This window comes from Eufriesea mexicana, unplaced genomic scaffold (assembly GCF_001483705.2).
Source record: "Eufriesea mexicana isolate 0111107269 unplaced genomic scaffold, ASM148370v2 scaffold1482, whole genome shotgun sequence".
NCBI lineage: Eukaryota > Metazoa > Arthropoda > Insecta > Hymenoptera > Apidae > Eufriesea > Eufriesea mexicana.
Genome location: NW_016909634.1, coordinates 1516201 through 1533680, shown reverse-complemented (window position 1 = coordinate 1533680; position 17480 = coordinate 1516201). Strand labels below are relative to the sequence as shown.

The window sequence follows — 17480 nt, the reverse complement described above, 5'->3', positions numbered from 1 at the left end:
TCCTAGATTATATCAATAAAAATTAGAAAAGAAATAAAGGATTAAATTTTCGTTTAAGAATCTGCATGAATTAAGTAAGAAAAAGATGTTCATTCAGAAAAAATTGGCTCATAAAAACCTCCCAAGGTCCCAACACCCAAGCCAGCCATCAAAAGGTACACATACTCGCCTGGAGAAGGGCTCGGGTCTCCCTGACCCCTAACAGAAGACAATACTCCCAGAAGCAGCTACTCCAATAAAACCAAGCTTTCTTATGTGAATTTTATATACATGTACACGTCCTATGTACATCCGGTCAGCCAAGGATCCGCCATGTTCGGAGCTATAACGAGGTTCTCTTTCAGGCGAAGCTTCGCAGCGGCACTCTCCCCACTCCTGCTCCTTTCTCCCCACTCCGCGCTTTTTTCTCTGCACGACTCGCACCCACGGACACTTACGCGCTATTATGCTTGATTATTAGGTTACTTTCTCCAGTCGCATTTTCGGGATCTCTCGGTAAATCGTTCCGCTTAGTATATATATATTTATGTATATATATACTTTATATTTATATATATATTTTTTATTTGTATTTATATATTTATATTTATATAAAGACTTCTTTTGTTTGTAGTTGCTGTGCTGACGACTTGAGTTTGTGTAGCTGACTACACGGCCGTCCCGTGGCCTAGTTTCTTCACTCAATGGTATCACCTCGCGATGTACCTGCCGAATAGGGTGCCCAGCACCACCAGGATGTATACCGAGGCGGAAATCCGGAAGGTCCACGACGTGGCCGTCGAGATGTCGCCGCATTGCGCTGGAAAAACGAGTTTGGAGTTAGTTGTGGTTTTTGGCGGAGACGTAGAGAGATTGAAATTGGAATGGAATATTTCTTTTCATTTTTTTCGTTATTTACAAAATTTTTCAATCTTTCAGCGTTATTGCTTTTTTCGAGTTTTCAATTTTCCAATTTTACATCCGTCCCATTTCCTAATATCTTGGCTTCCTGAACTTTTTGTTTTGCAATTTTTCAGAGTATCAAAGGTTGTAATTTTCAAACGCTTTTAATCTGTTACGTTTTTACCTTTTTCATTCTCAACGCTCCTGTTTTTCACATCACCCTAGGTCTTGTAATTTCAACGCTTTCCAAAATTAAAAATTTTTGAATCCTTGATTCCCAAATTTTTTAATTTTTCGAGTTTTCAATTTTGCTGACTTCTCATTTCTATATCCTACACAAGTTCTCAGGAAATTTTTAATTATATCAAAGTTCTGAAATTGGTTCCATGTTTAGAGACATCTATTGGTATCTAAGAGTCATTAAAAGTTCCGTGAATTGTAACTCCGATTTCATTTAATAATCAATTTTCCCCAGAATTACTAAAATCCCTATTCTTGCACCAATACTGGCGTGAATTATTCGCCTAGTTACTCTAGCTTGATTCGACGGGAGATCAACCTAATCAGCCCAGTAATTAGTATGCAGACAGACACAACGATCAGATCGATCCGATCAATGTCAGAGTTGAGACACGATAATCAGAAGCACCGTTGACAATGCTCACCGTACGACGTGAGGTTGACCTGCCACGATACTAGATGACGATGTGAGGCCCTCGGACAGGAAGCAAGATGGCCCGTTACTGAGAGCTCACGACTTCCTGTTGCCGCGGCGGATGCACTGTAAACGAGACAGTATCGTCCCACGTCGGTGCTCGCGACTAAGTATGCTGTGTCATTTTCGATCCAAGTCCCATGGCACCAATATTCTGAAAATGATCATTTGTTTCACTCATGGATTACCTCTAACTACCATGCAAATGGAAATCGGTGCAAACAATTAGAACGTTAAATTAAATTTCAATCTATCAAACCGAAACATCATTTATTCAAAATTTATATGCTTCCAAATTTGTAATTTTTTCCACGAGCATATAAACAGTACATGTTACATTAGGAGTACATATCTGATACATTCGTAAGTTATCAATAATCGCAAACTGTCAAACTATACGAATGGTATTATAAAGAAATGCAATGAAAAATGACTGTTTCTAAGGAATAAAAAGGCAAATATGGACTAATATAAAGGACTATATAAAATATTTTTGGTACATCTATAATATTGAAGAGAAAAAATAACTGATTGTGCAATTTTTTGCTTGTTTTATTCATAAACCACGAAAATCAGAAACGATGTCAAAGTTTTGAGCGACAGCGAATGTGCACACGCGTTCGCACCTAACTTCCAAGCTCGATTTCTCGGAAACTGAGCTTCGGATGAGAAGATATTATTCCACGTTTTTGATTCAGTTTTTCATAAGGAATAACTCTAAGTTCGCTTTACGTAGTATTTTCAATTCCGTCAACGGTGCGAGTTAAAACAGTAGGAACGCTTTAGGTTCTAACATAACTCACGATCGTCAGTATCCAGAGGAAAATGTATCCGTATGTTCCCTTCAAACCTCAATCCCAGATCACAAAGAAGCCATTATCGGATGTATGTACATTCGCATCAAAGGAACACGATGCATATTTAACTCTGCTGAGTGAGTCCACGGCGAAGGAGAGAAATGGAAAAAGGGACAAATTTGAGGATCATGGAAATATTACACGCCTGTCGGTAATGTGACCTCATTATCGAGAATCGAAGTATAAAAGCACGATTTCCGAGTAGTTTATCGGTTTCGCGAAGGGACGGAGGGGCAAGAGAGAATGGATTCTCGTAGCAACGAAGGAACGTTTATCGTTCTAACGAAAGTACTGAATGGGTAATCACCCATGCAACGATTTTAAGTGTTCGATTTCGTTCACCTTAAGGGTCGTTTCACGACCGAGTTACAGGCTGACTAGCCGTAGACGAGAAGGGTGGAGGGAAAAAAGACGAAGGAAGGGAAACGTAAAAATGGGAACGATTGAAACGAGGCACCGTAAAAGAAGGAGCTGGTTCAATGTTCGTGAAGGAGAATTAAATTATCCCTCGACGACGTGGGCTAAGACCATTCAATTACACTGTCCAACAAATTTGAACCCTTTCTCTAATTTACAATATCTATTAGGTAATTTCTGTAAAGTTTACGTCCCTGAAAACGAATCTATAATCGAAATTGCTCCGTCACTTTCAGTTTCCGAAAAAATGTGAGTTTTTCTAAAAACGCACGATTCTTGACTAAAATGAAGCATTGCATAAAAAGTAAAGAGATTAGGAGGTTCATTGTGGTGTTAAAAGTTAGGCGAGGGTATTCCGTGTTTATCAATGACCATAATTATAATTATTCGTGCTTCTGAATGACTATAATTGATCATCGAAGTTGAAAAATAAGCCTCCAAACGTGCTTTATACGCACGTTCTTGCAGTTTTACAAAATGTTCCGTGTCTGATACGAATTTGCTACACAATAGTGTATTCTGTAGACTTTTCTGAAGTATCCATAGAGAAATAATATTCGGGTGATTTTCAATGTTGACAGGACAATAAAATATATATAAAGAGCTACGCTCAAAGTTTAAAACATTTCCTATCTTCTGTAAATTTTCAATATTTCAGTTAAACATTTGATGATTTTTGAGGATGCGAGATGTAAGTGGACGGAATTCTTGGCAATGACGTTATTAAAATACAGTTATAGATCATAAAAATGTATAAATAATCCAATTTCTTATTAATAATAAACTGTTCCTAGCGTAAATTTATAACACAAGAGAAAAATTAATTCATTGGTTATTACTTGAATAATATCATACTAATGTTCAAATGTATCTATAATTTGCGAAAATGTAAAAATTATTGCACTTATTCTTAATAACAAATTGTTCACAACTTAAATGTATAATACAAGTGGAAAAATTACTAAATTATAGGCTATTACTAGTATATACAACGTATTTGCGTAAAAATGTATCTATAATTGGCAAAAAGTAAATAAATTACTACATTTATTGTTAATAACAAATATTTCACAACGTATATTAACGATAAAAGTAAAAAAAGTTAATAAATTATCGGCTACTACTTAAACAAACAACGTATTCGTGTTAAAATGTATTCGTAACTTACAAAAAGCTAAAAAATGAATAAATTTATAGTTAATAGCGAATTAAAATTGTTGATAACAAATAGTTTGTAATGTATATTAACGATAAAAGTCAAAAAAGTTAATAAATTATTGCCTACTACTTAATCAAACGACGTATTTGTGTTAGAATATATTCGGAACTTACAAGAAGTTAATAAATTAATAAATATATTGTTAATAACAAATTAAAATTGTCGATAACAAATAGTTTGCAACGTATATTAAAGATAAAAGTCAAGAAAGTTAATAAATTATTAGTTATTACAGCTGAAAAGTAACTTTTAAAGGAATCGGTAAAGTTCGGAAATTTTCGCCGATCTTCGGTCGGCCGCTGCTATATAAGGGCCCCGCGGGCAGGCTCGAGCCAGTTGTCGCCTCGACTTCGGAGGGTCCGCGTTAATATTTTTCTTTCAGGTACTAATTATTTTTTCTTTCAGGTTTTAATTCTCTTTCTTCTTTCAGATATTATTTCTTTCATTCTAGTTTTCATTGTTTGTGCATTCGAGTATTTCGTACAATATTCGAATGCTTCGTTGTTGGTTTATTTGTATTGTATATCATCGTTGGCTAGATCAATGGCTATTCAGTGGCCATTGTCCACTCTCTTAAATAATTTAACAATAATTTCTTCTTTCAGGTTTTATTTTTTTCATTCTATGTGTCTTTGTTTCAGCATTCGAGTATTTCGTATAATATTCGAATGCTTCGTCGTTGGTTTACTTATGTCTCATCGTTGGCTAAATCTTTCCTTTCACAAATTTTACGACTTCCGTTCGATTTGTTTTCGTTAGAGCGTTCGAGTATTTCGTATAATACTCGAGCGCTTCCTCGTTGGTATGTTTATATCTCACCGTTGGAATGTTTCTGTCTCGTAGTTATGTTGCTCAGGTCTCGTCGTTGGCTTGCTCGTTCCATTTGGTTATTATCCTTGATGGTTTCCTCGTACTAATCCCTTTCCTTTCAGCTACATATTAACAATAATATATTCTGTTTTAGCTTTTAGGTTTCTCAAGATTCTGTTTGCGACACATCAATGAACGATGCGTGCGTTTACTTTTAAGTAATCATAAGATAGATCCATAGACTAAGTATCATGTGCGCGCTATCTGTACAAAGGTAAGCTACCTAACTTGGAGCGAAATTTATAAATTCTCTATCATTTTCTTATCCCCCTCGTTTAGCAAATAGAACATAATTGTTCTCGCGATAATCGCGATCGTTCGTAAGTACCGACTAGCCTACGCGACGTGCTCTCGTGTACTCGATAAGTACATGCTTCGTAAGTCATCCTCACGACTCGTCTCCGACACTCATTTCCAGTCACTGTCAATCTCGTCATGCATCGGGTTCCAGGGTGACCCCCTCGGATCAGTGCGTCTTCTGACCTCGACGGGGCGGTCCGCTGCCTAAGTCGTACGCGACTGGGGCTCGGGCACATGCTGGCTGACGGACTAGTACCATCTACGGTTAGACCACAGGGATGATTAAGTTCTACCCCGTGTGGCTGGGATGCGAAGTGTCTGTCTTGGCCGGCAACCGCCCAGCAGGGCCCTCGCGTTGACACTAGAAGTTTCATTGGTTCAGGGACTATCCTTGGTCCACGTGTAAGTCTTGGCGAGTGCGACAGTGACTGGAATTGAGCTAGGCCCGATCGGGAGGGTGCCGAGGTATGAAGTTATCTCTGTACACGGGAGTACATCGCCTAGGCTAGTCGGTCTTTCGAATAATCGCGAACTCGTTCGGGCGCGTCGCGATTTTCTATTTGCTCGCGTGTTTGATATTTCATTCCCTATTTTTATGGGAACTTGAAAATATCTTAACATTCCGACAGTAGAGTTTTAGTATACCGAATCGAAGTCCCTTTTGTAAGACACGACATAAAGTAAAGTGTCAGTAGAGTCACTTTAACTTAATTCGCTCCAAGTTAGATTAGGATACCTTTGATACAGATAGCGCCAGCAGGCTGCGCCACTAGGGTGCATGTCGGGTCTCGATGCGTAGCCACCTCCACGTGGTGAGACCTGGTAATTGGTATCGTTTCTCAATTAATTATTTTTGGGAATGATACCAAGCTAAGAGCTGCGCACCAAAGTTGAAATATTAGTTATAAGCTAGTTGTAAGTTAGTTATAAGTTAGTCATTAATTAGTTATAAGTTAATTATATATTATGTATAAGTTAGCAATGATTTAGTAATAAATTTTGTATCTGTTCTATCTCTTGTAAATTTTTTAAAATCCCTTTGATCCTTTGAAAAATAAGAGTAAGCAGTATTTGTTGAAGAAATATGCAAATTAATACGATTTAGGACGAATTAAAGTAAATAAGGTAAGAAAGGTAAGTAAGGTAAGGATAATAATAAAAATTCCCAACAATGGGAAGACCATGTATTTTGTATAATATTCGTATAAGGACTGCAAAATTGCATTCTCTAGAATTCTTAAAACATGTCATTTCATGAAATTTATCCGACGATCGACCTCCTTTAATGTTACGTTGCTCTGATACAAAATCGCAAAATGGACTGTAGGTTACTTGCCAACGATGCGAAATATGTGGTCCCAGAATTCTTGAAAACTGATGGTAATTTCTTGGAATTCTATTAGCTTGATTGCTCCCTTTATGTCACGTTTGCTTAGTACAAAGTCATATTAAAAGTGATGTGAAAAAATTCTTTTCATAAGATAAACCGAATGTGCCCATAACGCAATCCGTTGGTATCGTGTAAATTATTCAATGAGATAGACAAGGATAGAAATTTAAGCGATACTCTATCAGCGCCATCTGTGATTTTTTTGCAAGGGTTAGGTAGCAGGGCCACAGATGGCGCGAGCAGATCGTCGAATACCTCGTGACGTCAGACGCGAGGACAGAGAGCGGTTAAAAAAGGACAAAGTATATACGACAGAGAAAAATCAACAAATTATACCATTTTCGTGTCTAATTTGTAAACTTACATAATTGCATCGTAAATGAGCATCTTTCAGCAATTTCCTGAAGTAATTTTCCAAATAAATTTATTTTTAATTAATTACTTATTAGTTATTATTGCGCAGAATATTTGAATTGATGTCAATGGTGCTACTAATTTTTCATTAATTACTATTTTCCATGCAGTTAATTTGTGGATTGCATGTGCTCATTACGAAAATTATATCCGTGGACATATTAACATATCATTCTCCACCACATTTTACTTCTAATTTTGTTCATTCTTAAATATTTTCATGAAAAATCGTGACGGTCGTAGCTGCTCTTTCAAATAATTACCAATAACAAGCTAATTGATATCAAAATACGAATGAAAATTGTGCAGGAATGTTGCCTACAGTTTCAGTTTTGCGATGCAATCATAAAAATTCTCGAATTAGTTGCTGAAATTTCGTAATTTGATAATTTTTACTGTCGAATCTTCTCCATCCTTTACTAACTGTCTTCCATCCTCGTCTGTGACGTCACGAGAAGATATTCGAGTGTTATTCTGCGTTCCTGTCACCTTTCCTGAGCTTCCAGTGAAAAATCACAGATGGCGCTTGACGTTTATTCTTGTCTATTTTGCTGTAGGTATTAGCGTGGTATCAACAGATTGCATTATGGGGTACATTGAGTTTATTTATTAACAGGATTCGTGATATTTGTCTTATTTTGCTGCGGTTTAAAGTATGCTCTTACGTGGTACTAGAACTCGCGTCATGTATCATAATTATGTTATATCACTCATTTATCGCGAGTTTTCACGTAATTTAATGTTACGACACACTACCGTGATATTAAATTATGAATTTTAATTATGTACAAAGCGATTCCTCGGTATAACATTTTATAGAGAAAAATTATCTTTTCATGGAGTGAGGAAAGTGATATTGCTGTGACATAAACGATGTTCAATATTTAGAGACTTCTTTGCATTGGGTAGAAAAATGTGTTGTCAATTTTCCGAAATTTTATAGCAAAATTGTAGTTATTTTTCGTGGATTATGATGTATTAGCTCTATGTACTTGGTACTCGGATTACGAGGAGCTACGACAATCGAGCAATGACTGCGTACATACGTACTGACGAATATTTTCTCGATATAATAATTGAAAACAGTTTTAACAATTTTGTTCTATGGTTTCATCTTCAGAAAAGCCTGCAGTATACGATACTTTGTAGCAAATTCGTGTCAGATAAAGAACGATATTTTTATAAAAATGCAAGAATATGCGTAGAAAGTGCGATCCGAGGTTTATTTTTAATCTTTAATGACCAATTATAGTTATTCAGAATCGCAAATAATTACAATTATGGATATTGATAAATACGAGATACTTGCATATAAGTTTTAAGATAAAAATGAATCTCCCAACGTTCTTAATTTTTACGTAATACTTCATTTTAGCAAAAAATCGCGTGATTTTAGAAAAACTCACAATTTTCGGAAAATAAATATGGCGGAGTAATTTGCATTACGGATTCGAGTTCAGAAAAGTATACTCTACAAGAATCACATAATGGATATAACAGATTGTAATTCGTGTTGAATAATGTTGTCATTAACTATGCGCAATTAGAGTTCCACCGTTTATTAAATTTTTACTCGAACCCTATCAAGGTGGTAATTGTGAGCGTTGGAGAAATGATATGTTTCATGACGTGTAATAGCGTTTAATAGCAATTATTCTTCTAATGGTTGCGGCATAAATTAGTAGCGAAGCAGTAATTACGCTGGCAGGAAGTTCCCAAATATCAGCATTATTGTACAATAATCATCATACTGATTCTGATGGATATGCAAATGGTATCAAACATAAATTAGGTTTTCGTGATAGCAACTTCGAAGCTACTTTTGAACTACAGGTTAGTCATCTATAGGTCACTAGACCTAGCTATGACGAATTTCTGTTCAATTATATTAATATCACTTATTATTCTTAAATGGGGACCACAATATATGATAGGCTACCTGTCACTGCTAATTCATTTTCTGAAAAATGGATTTCGAAGAAATACGAGCGAAATATAATCTATAGACCATAATATGATATAGTACGACTCAACCAGAGAATGGTCCATGTGACAACAGAATGATGACTTTGGTAAAGGAACTTCTTATATCTCATCTAAGATGAATTACTTCTAGGATTGATTGGGGATTCTTACTGATAGGTTAGATTTCCTTTCTCAACGATGATAAATAAAGTATTTTTTTTAACTCCCAAAGTTTCATGACAAATTATTTTATACGTACATTTTGGTGCAGATCGATATCTTATATATATTTATATAAATTCATGAAATATGCAAAACTTGTTCATTTTGTGTTGAATTAACTTCAGCGTGACGTATTCGCGTGACGTCTTCGAGCGAAACTTTTCAAGTCATCCTTTAAAAATAGTCTTTCAGCATGAATGTTTGACAAAGAGATGCGGCTTTTGGAGAGGGAAAAAGGTCGACTGTGTTTCGAGTTGGGGCAAGGCACAAACGGGGACGAAATAAACGAAAGCCGTAAATCGCTTCGACACGTCGATATCTGGCGTGTTGTCTCGACTCGATACCTTATCGAAGCTGCAAGATAGAAAGATGAGAATTTACAGCGTCCGCGCGACAGCTCGCTGACTGAAAATGGAAATAAACAACGAAAATTCAGCTACAGAAAGCAGAAAGAAGCTGCACCTTTCACCAAATGTGCTTTCAAAAGGGACAAAAATCAAAGACGTCAGTCGACATTGCATCCTGTGATCCATAAATGCAGATAAAGTCTCTGTTCGATTGCTTCTTTGCATTTAAAGTGCGTTCAGGAATTGTTTCTGTTGCATTTTTAACAAATATCGTGGAAAGTATACGATCTCCCATTTGGAGTATCGTTGATAAATACGAAATGCAAAAAACAATGAAGTATTTAAAATACTTTCCATAAGTTCTCGCGAGTAACGTTTTGTAAAATATTTCCTTATATCTTTTAGTCACGCAATGACTAAAAACATCCGAGAAGTAAAAAACGATCTTAGAATTGCATTTATATCCTATTTTCAAGTGGATTGATGTATTGAGAAAAGAAAAAAGAGAGAAGAAGAACGTTGCACTATAGAATGATGAGGCTAGTTATATTTTCTTGTACTATTTATTTCTGTTTCTGTTGAAAACGGGGATACAACCTTGTTGAGTTGTCAGAGCAAATGTATACGTTCTTTCATTGTTACGACACTTTCTACTGAAATTTTTAATCCTGCAAATCTTTCACTTTTAATTGTATTACCACATCCTAGTAACAGACTATAAAAATGTTCAAATAATTGTATTAAAACACAGTTTGACGACATAAGAAAAATAATTACAGCTAAATTTTGTGATACAAACTGCAAAAAAGATTCTACATTCAACGTTATCAATTTTTGTTCCCTTAGAATTTTTCTTGACAAGGTTAGTATTAATAACTATATCACAACTTGCATCTTTATGCTTGAAAGAACTTCGAAATTTTCTTGCAGAAATGGGTTCAGAAGATAAAGGAGAGGATGCTCTTAAAAACGCACTTTGTTTCAGGTCGATAGCTCCATCCGTTCCTGAGATATGACGCTCCAAAGTCTGTCCGCTTAAAATACAATATGGCGGCACCTAGTAGGCGCTATGACTCATTTTATTCCTAGAAGTGCGTACGTTGGTATATAGTAGGAATGGTAAAAAACACTGCTGACTCAACGGTACTCACTGACCACGGGCGCGTGGTGGGGATAGAGTAGGTCAGTAAGTGCGTGCAACAAGGATAGAGATACCGAAATATTAAAAAATTACGCTCCTCTTTACACGACAATATCTCGGGAACGGATTATCGTATTGACACGATTTAAAATGGATTTTAAAGGAGAGATTTTTCTGCTTCTAACGATGCTAATTAAAGTGGCTTGCAATGACATAAACGGAAAATAAAAATTCAATCTTTTAATCTCACTTTAGTTTCGATTAAATGGCAATATATACCACCCCAAACTCGATTAAATTATTAAAATTGGACTAATTACTGAAATTAAAGAATTCAAGAATTAAAGAATGCAATTCAATTCAAATTTTGCGTAGGTTATTTCTTCAATTAATATCATACTTCTGCAGGCTGTCCTGAGAAAAATTTAATAGTCGAAAAATAAGTCAAGTGCACAGTTGGTCAACTTCTAGGACACTGTGTCCAATGAGTTGTCACTGTGCATCCCTTACAAATTAATCTTTCAAATTTTCTGTCACTGAATATACATGTACGAGATGAACTAACTTGCACCACTTCACAGTTCCCTAATTGCGAAACTATCTAGTTACGTGCAATGGCAGATCTGCCAAGTTCCTCAAACCATTTCGAGACCTAATCGAACTGAAATCCGCACATAACCCCAAGAATATCAATCTTCGCTCACGGGCGAGAAAATTTCTCCACCAGTGAGTAAACTAGCAGAGAAGGTGAGAGATCACGAGCAAAAGGACGTCGCGTCAGCCCCGTATCGCAGCCAGTAATCCACAAAAACACGAGCAGTTCCGTGGAAAGAGCGAGGGCTGAAGCGGCGTTTCCGTACCTGGAATTATTTTAGCGAGGAGGAGAGCGTTGACATAACCGAGGATTTAGTCGGTCGAGCCTCGTGTCTTACTGCTGTCGACAAGGGGATTGCGTTCCGGACTGCAGCCCTTCCCCACTGCCGACGCAGGGAACGCGAATTGGTCATTAAGACTTCGTACAAACAGCGATCTTAGCTCCAGCTCCCAGACTGAGAGAACATCTCGAAACGTCTCCAGCCAGCTTCCGGCGACGATCGTTAATCACATCCAGTTCCAGAACAGTATTTGTCCGCGTTGGGATTAGAATCCTACTGAAGCTGTGAAGAATATTTTCTTCCAGACTAATGTGACAGTTGAACCAGAGATCGTGTCCGATTGAATTTTATGCGCCATTCTTCGAGCACCAGATTGCGCATCCGTTGAGAGCAATGGTATCTATGGCAAACATAGGCTAGTGTTCACTGCTCTACATGGAATTAGCTACCATATCTTGGTCACTTATTTCATCTACTTTTCGATACCTGAGTGGAAAAATTTGCGTGTTACACGAAGGATCACTTCGAAGTAATGATATCTATATAGTAAAAGGATAATAGTCTATTGGCCAATACTCGTTACTCTCGTTCCTTTGCTAGATTAACTCCCGAGGACTTATCTCGGAGAACTTATGAGACACGTAGTCACTGAACACGAAACAAAGGTACTTATATTTATTCAAGTTACATTTGCCTCATTTAACGACTTGATCCTGGAACTGCAATTGGATCCAGAGAACCTGAGACTCGTCTCTCGGCATAACCATCCAAATAACTCTTCAATCCTTCTGCTCACGTGTTACCCGGCTGCACAATAGTACAACAATTCCTAACCTCAAAATCCCTATTCGGTTGAGAAAATCTCGCCATCATGATTCGAGCGGAGTAACAAGCTTCCTTTGCAACTATTCCTCAAAAGTCCCGTACCCAGCCGGCCCTATCGCTAACCTAGCCCAACCAGAGCCCCGGAAGACCTGAAGCCGCTTGCACCTATCTTTCAGCGCGAGCGGATCCGCGCGCACAGGCACGCGCCATAAACACGTACAGCCGAATAAAGCTACAAACTTTGTACATAAGCAAGCGGGGAGCCACGGCAACCGTCACGCCGCTGACTCTCCGCAAACTAACTATCGCCACTTGCGATAACTTCCACACGAGAGGGGTCGGTGAAGGGGAAGGTGGCGGCTCGAGGTAAATGGGAGAGCGACGGAGACGCGTCTCTCTCGATGGGGGGATATCTCGGCTTGGTTCGGGTAATCCGATAAGATGTTCCTGTTGGGGCTGCTCCACCCTTCCAGAATTCACTCGACCCCCCGCGATGCAGCAGCCTGCGCGTACAGTCGATTCCAAGGGGGCGAGATACAGGTAAGACGGATGACAATCGAGAGATGCCTGGCTGGGAAAAGGTGTTCCTTGGTTGGTTTTTCGAGGGATAGAGCACTTCGTGACACCCCGAGGCACTCCTAGCTTTTATCACGAGAAAAAGGACCGAGGGTGAGCCGATATGCTTGTTCTAAAATATCTGTATTTTTAGAAAGTCGCTCTACAGTTCGTCCAAACAGACGAGATATCAATGTTTACACTAACGTCTGCGTGATCAGTTAAGTGGTTCGCAGCTAGTGGTCCAATCAATCAATTTAGTTATTGTGGGCTCCTCGACGAGTCAGACTAAACCAAAACTGTTTCACTGTTTCGAAAAAAGTCCACGTAATCACGGGGGCCGGATACTGTGAAGTCGGTCCTGATCTGATCACGTGATCTTATCATGCATAGTCGTCGCATTCGGTATCTCGTCACGTTGGACGGACTATAGATTGTGACGATTGCATGACAGTATCTCTCTTGGTGAAGAAATATTTTGAAGATGTGGAGTAATATACAGGGTGTTCTGTTTTTACATGTAAATGAAAGTTACTCGTCAACTATTTCTAACAAGAGCTAACCTTTTGCACTCGAAACGCGACTCTCAGTCGCCATTTAATCAAATTCTACAGATCGATGGTGATTAATATATCAAATTCAAAATTACCTAACGATGCGAGGAATGTCGGAGTAAAATAATTCTACGTCTTAATTTGTATACGATTTCTTATTTACTATTTTAAAAATATCGACTTTATGACAGAAAGACTTTGAATTACTATTTTTCTCTAACGAAAAAATCGTCGAGTGCAAAGGGTTAAGCGTTTACAGGAAAACCATGAGGTAGATGGTCAAGTAGAGGATAAAGATCGATATATTCTTTTGAAATGAAATCATGTGACTTCCAATGCATTCATAGACCCCTCATAGTTTGTTATTTATGACAGAAAGGTACTGAATGAAAAGATTTATTATACAACCTGTAATTAATGAGTAATTTTTATTTATAGGTATAAATCGGACACCCTGTATATGTTCTTATAGGAATCTCAGTCTGGGGTAAAGTTAAACTCGGTTTGAGGAAAGACGAATGCCCAAAATGTTCTTTCCAAGAATAAAATCTCCTGTGAGAAAAGTTAATCTCAAGTTCTCGACTCATTTTTCATAAAGAATCACGATTTGTTCTACAACACTCTGCGGATTTAAATGTCTTTTCGTTCTTTGTATCTTAAATAAAGGAACGGGGCAAAGAAATTTTAACAAACGACATGATTTTTTTAACGCGCTTCTCAGCTGTTTCGCTGAAACCGCTGCGGAAAACTGAAGCAGTTATTCCGCGACGTTTTACGAAATTGAAGAGGGTAGCCACCCTTCGAATGTACCAGCCAGTACGACGGACCTGAGGATTCGTGTCTGAGAAACGTCAGAAGCCATGCTTCGAAGCCATCAATGTTCTCAGACACTTTCCTGGCCCTCGTCATCTCGTTGGACGTTGGGAATTTTTATGTCTCCCTTTCCCTTGTTTTGGGAGGGAAATACAGATCATTAATCACTCGTTGCATTAACTTATAACTTTTCTACTTGGACTAACAGGAGGGGAATGAACAACAACGAAGAGCGTGATAAAAATTCAAGGTTAATAAATGACATCATTCGATAGAGATTATAAATATTTAAATTTCTTTTTCGCAAAGAAAGCAGTCATGTTGAGAGTTGAAATTTGAAATCATCAATTCTGTGGACAAAACTGAAGATAAAATAAAATTTAATGTCAATTAATTATTTCAGCGAGAAAAGAATAATCAAAATGTCATTTAGTTCAATTAAAATCTGATTTTAAATACACACGGATTCTTTAGAAATAATTCAATAAAGCACTGGCACTTAGTAATTAAGATGAAAGTAATCTAACCTAACCTAAAATAAGTGCACAATTTTAAATGCATTAAATGAACACCGCCTAATAAAGGAGCAGCTTAGGCTACTTTCTCACCCATTTCAGGAAATTTCTGCCAATCAAAATGAAGTTGAGGATAATTGATAAAAAGTTGATTAAATCACGATTGAAATTGGTTTATGGTGTGCAAGTATTTATAAGATTAGGTTAACAAAATGGAATGTGAATTTTAAAATATTAGATATCGAAGTACAGTCCTAGTAATCTACACGATGATTAGATTTTCATCCATATTGTCTTAAAATAAATTTAAATATTTCAATTAACAAGATCAATCTCGAAATACCGCATGAACAATTAGGAAACTAAAACTCACTTAATTTAAAATAGATTCAAGATCTTCAGTTGTCTACCAAAAACAATTCAAATATAAATATTTCAAAGACATAAGACTCATAAGAACGTTTTATGTATCAGTTACAAACAACATCGACTTTACATTAACCTAACCTATAACCTACACTAATATAACCTAACCTAACTTTACACACAATTCATATTCAATATTAAAATTAAACATAGGAAACATTTTCTCAAATTTGATCTATTTTTAGGCTAGGAATTATCAGACAAACAGGTAACTGAAGCTCTACTTACCATAACCTAAAAACAGTTCAAAATATCTATTTATTTTCTCAACAGGAATAGTCCAGATGCATAGTAATGAATCTGGTATGAAATCAATATCAGACAATCTAGAGTGCCAATGAATATTCGTGGAGATCAATGGACACTTGACCTGTGCCCAACATTTCTCAGACAACAGAGGCTTCCGATAAAAGAAAAGTATAATTACTGAGAAATCTTACCCGATGGTGTCTCGTCGCTGCAAGATGTGGCAAACTCCATGCGATCCGGTGTCTTGCAACCGATATCCAATCGTCGGACACTCCCATAACGACACCGTCCTGGATAAAGTGTCGACGTAACCCTGACGTCTTGAACCTCGGCGGCATTTGCCATATTCTGCTCGTTGTCCACGCTCAATATGTCCTTTGCGTTATGGCCATTGTGAGAATGCAGGACGGACACGATTTCATAGCGTCCAAGGTTAGGACACTGTCTAGTGATCGGGTCTGAGGCTGGAAATGTAAAATCTAATTTAATGATTTCAATTTGCTTGTTTCCTAAAGCTGATCGTGTTTATTAGACTAACAACTGGCATATCGTGGAATTATCAATACTCTTCGTCGAAATCTCACGATTTTTATTGTCATAGCTAGTTTATACCATATTTTATATAAGATTATCAATAATATTCCTATATTATTAACAATAATTATCTAACAGGTGTCAATAGGTGTCTAATAGGTGCCAAATCATCTCATCATAATTGCTAATGATTATGTTAGCGACTCAGCTTAATTCTGCTTTTGCCAAAGTTAGGTTATGTTGGTTCTGAACAGGAAATAAGACACGATGCTACAAGCAAAGAATTCTACAATAAGAAATCCTCAGAAAATACTCATTCCCTACTGAATTATTCTTATATGTGTACCATTCGCTCCTCATAATAGTCAAGGTGATCATTCTCATAGCAAACCTTGACTCATGGTCATGCCTCAGTGACGTCATGGCTATCAGATACTGAGGGACAAACCTAGATCGATGGTGACCTCGCCCTTAACGTTTGCTTGGTTGGTTTACTCATCTGTGTAGCACATCCCAGAGACTTTCTCAATCTCTGTCTTGTGAATTAAGTGGGTACCATAAACCTAGGTCACCAAGAGGTCTCTTTCTCTAACTTAGGCCGGGAGACGATCATGCCCATACCTTCATACTCTTACAGACTACAACCCCGTTCATTGATTTCCGGCTGAACAAGCGAATGGGACCCCTAAAATCGTCTTGAGTGACGAAGAGTGGTAACGCAGATGCAAACATCGTCGAGACGGAAACGCAAGGAGCACAAAGAGGAAGTCGCGAACGATGGGACTTGACAATCGGTTCGCGAGAGGTTCCTTTACGATGGCGCAAAGGATCATATGCCGAATCCGTCGTAAACTCGACCCTCTACGAAGGCAGCACAGTTTCTGCTTAAGCCGATTACTGCGTTTCCATAACACTGACGAAGACAGGGTCATTCCGCTGGCGCGGAATTTATCGTGACGCCATTGATACCCTGCTTCCACCGAGTCTAGACCTCCCCGAAATTGCTCCTTCGTGTTTACCTTGTTTGCCCTTCTACTTTCTCAACTTTTACAATCGTTCTGGCTGTTTTTACGTCTTCCTTCGTCACGACTTCTGATTTCTCCGATGTCTGATTTGTTAAATAAGGCGAATGTATTGTCCCGTCCCGTGGATTTCTGACATTTCGAAAGTCGTAATTCATTTTTGTTAACATTCGTCTGCTTTTGAATACATATTGTATTATATTTGAAGGTCGAGGTGGAAGAAAATGATAAGCGAGGATAATAATTAGACAGATTATAAGAAATTGAAAGACTTAATTAACATAATCAAAATTATTTTGACTAATAAAATAAATGATTTTAATATTACTTATTGTTGTTAAAAGAGTGTTATAGAAATTTAACTAGTACTATT

The 17480-nt window shown here is 37.4% G+C and overlaps 1 protein-coding gene across 2 annotated transcripts in view; it reads right to left on the bottom strand.

Annotated features, from left to right (window-relative positions):
- Positions 1 to 578: 578 nt before the first annotated feature.
- LOC108548288 (uncharacterized) overlaps positions 579 to 17480 on the bottom strand; it is a 601332-nt gene continuing 584430 nt past the window's right edge. For both annotated transcript variants that reach the window (XM_017901144.1, XM_017901145.1), the window contains 3 exons: positions 15743 to 16015; positions 1548 to 1751; positions 579 to 799 (listed from right to left, as the gene is read on the bottom strand). In XM_017901144.1, the coding sequence (XP_017756633.1) occupies positions 690 to 799; positions 1548 to 1751; positions 15743 to 16015 (587 nt within the window). In that variant the 3' untranslated portion in view covers positions 579 to 689. The remainder of the gene's footprint in view (positions 800 to 1547; positions 1752 to 15742; positions 16016 to 17480) is intronic.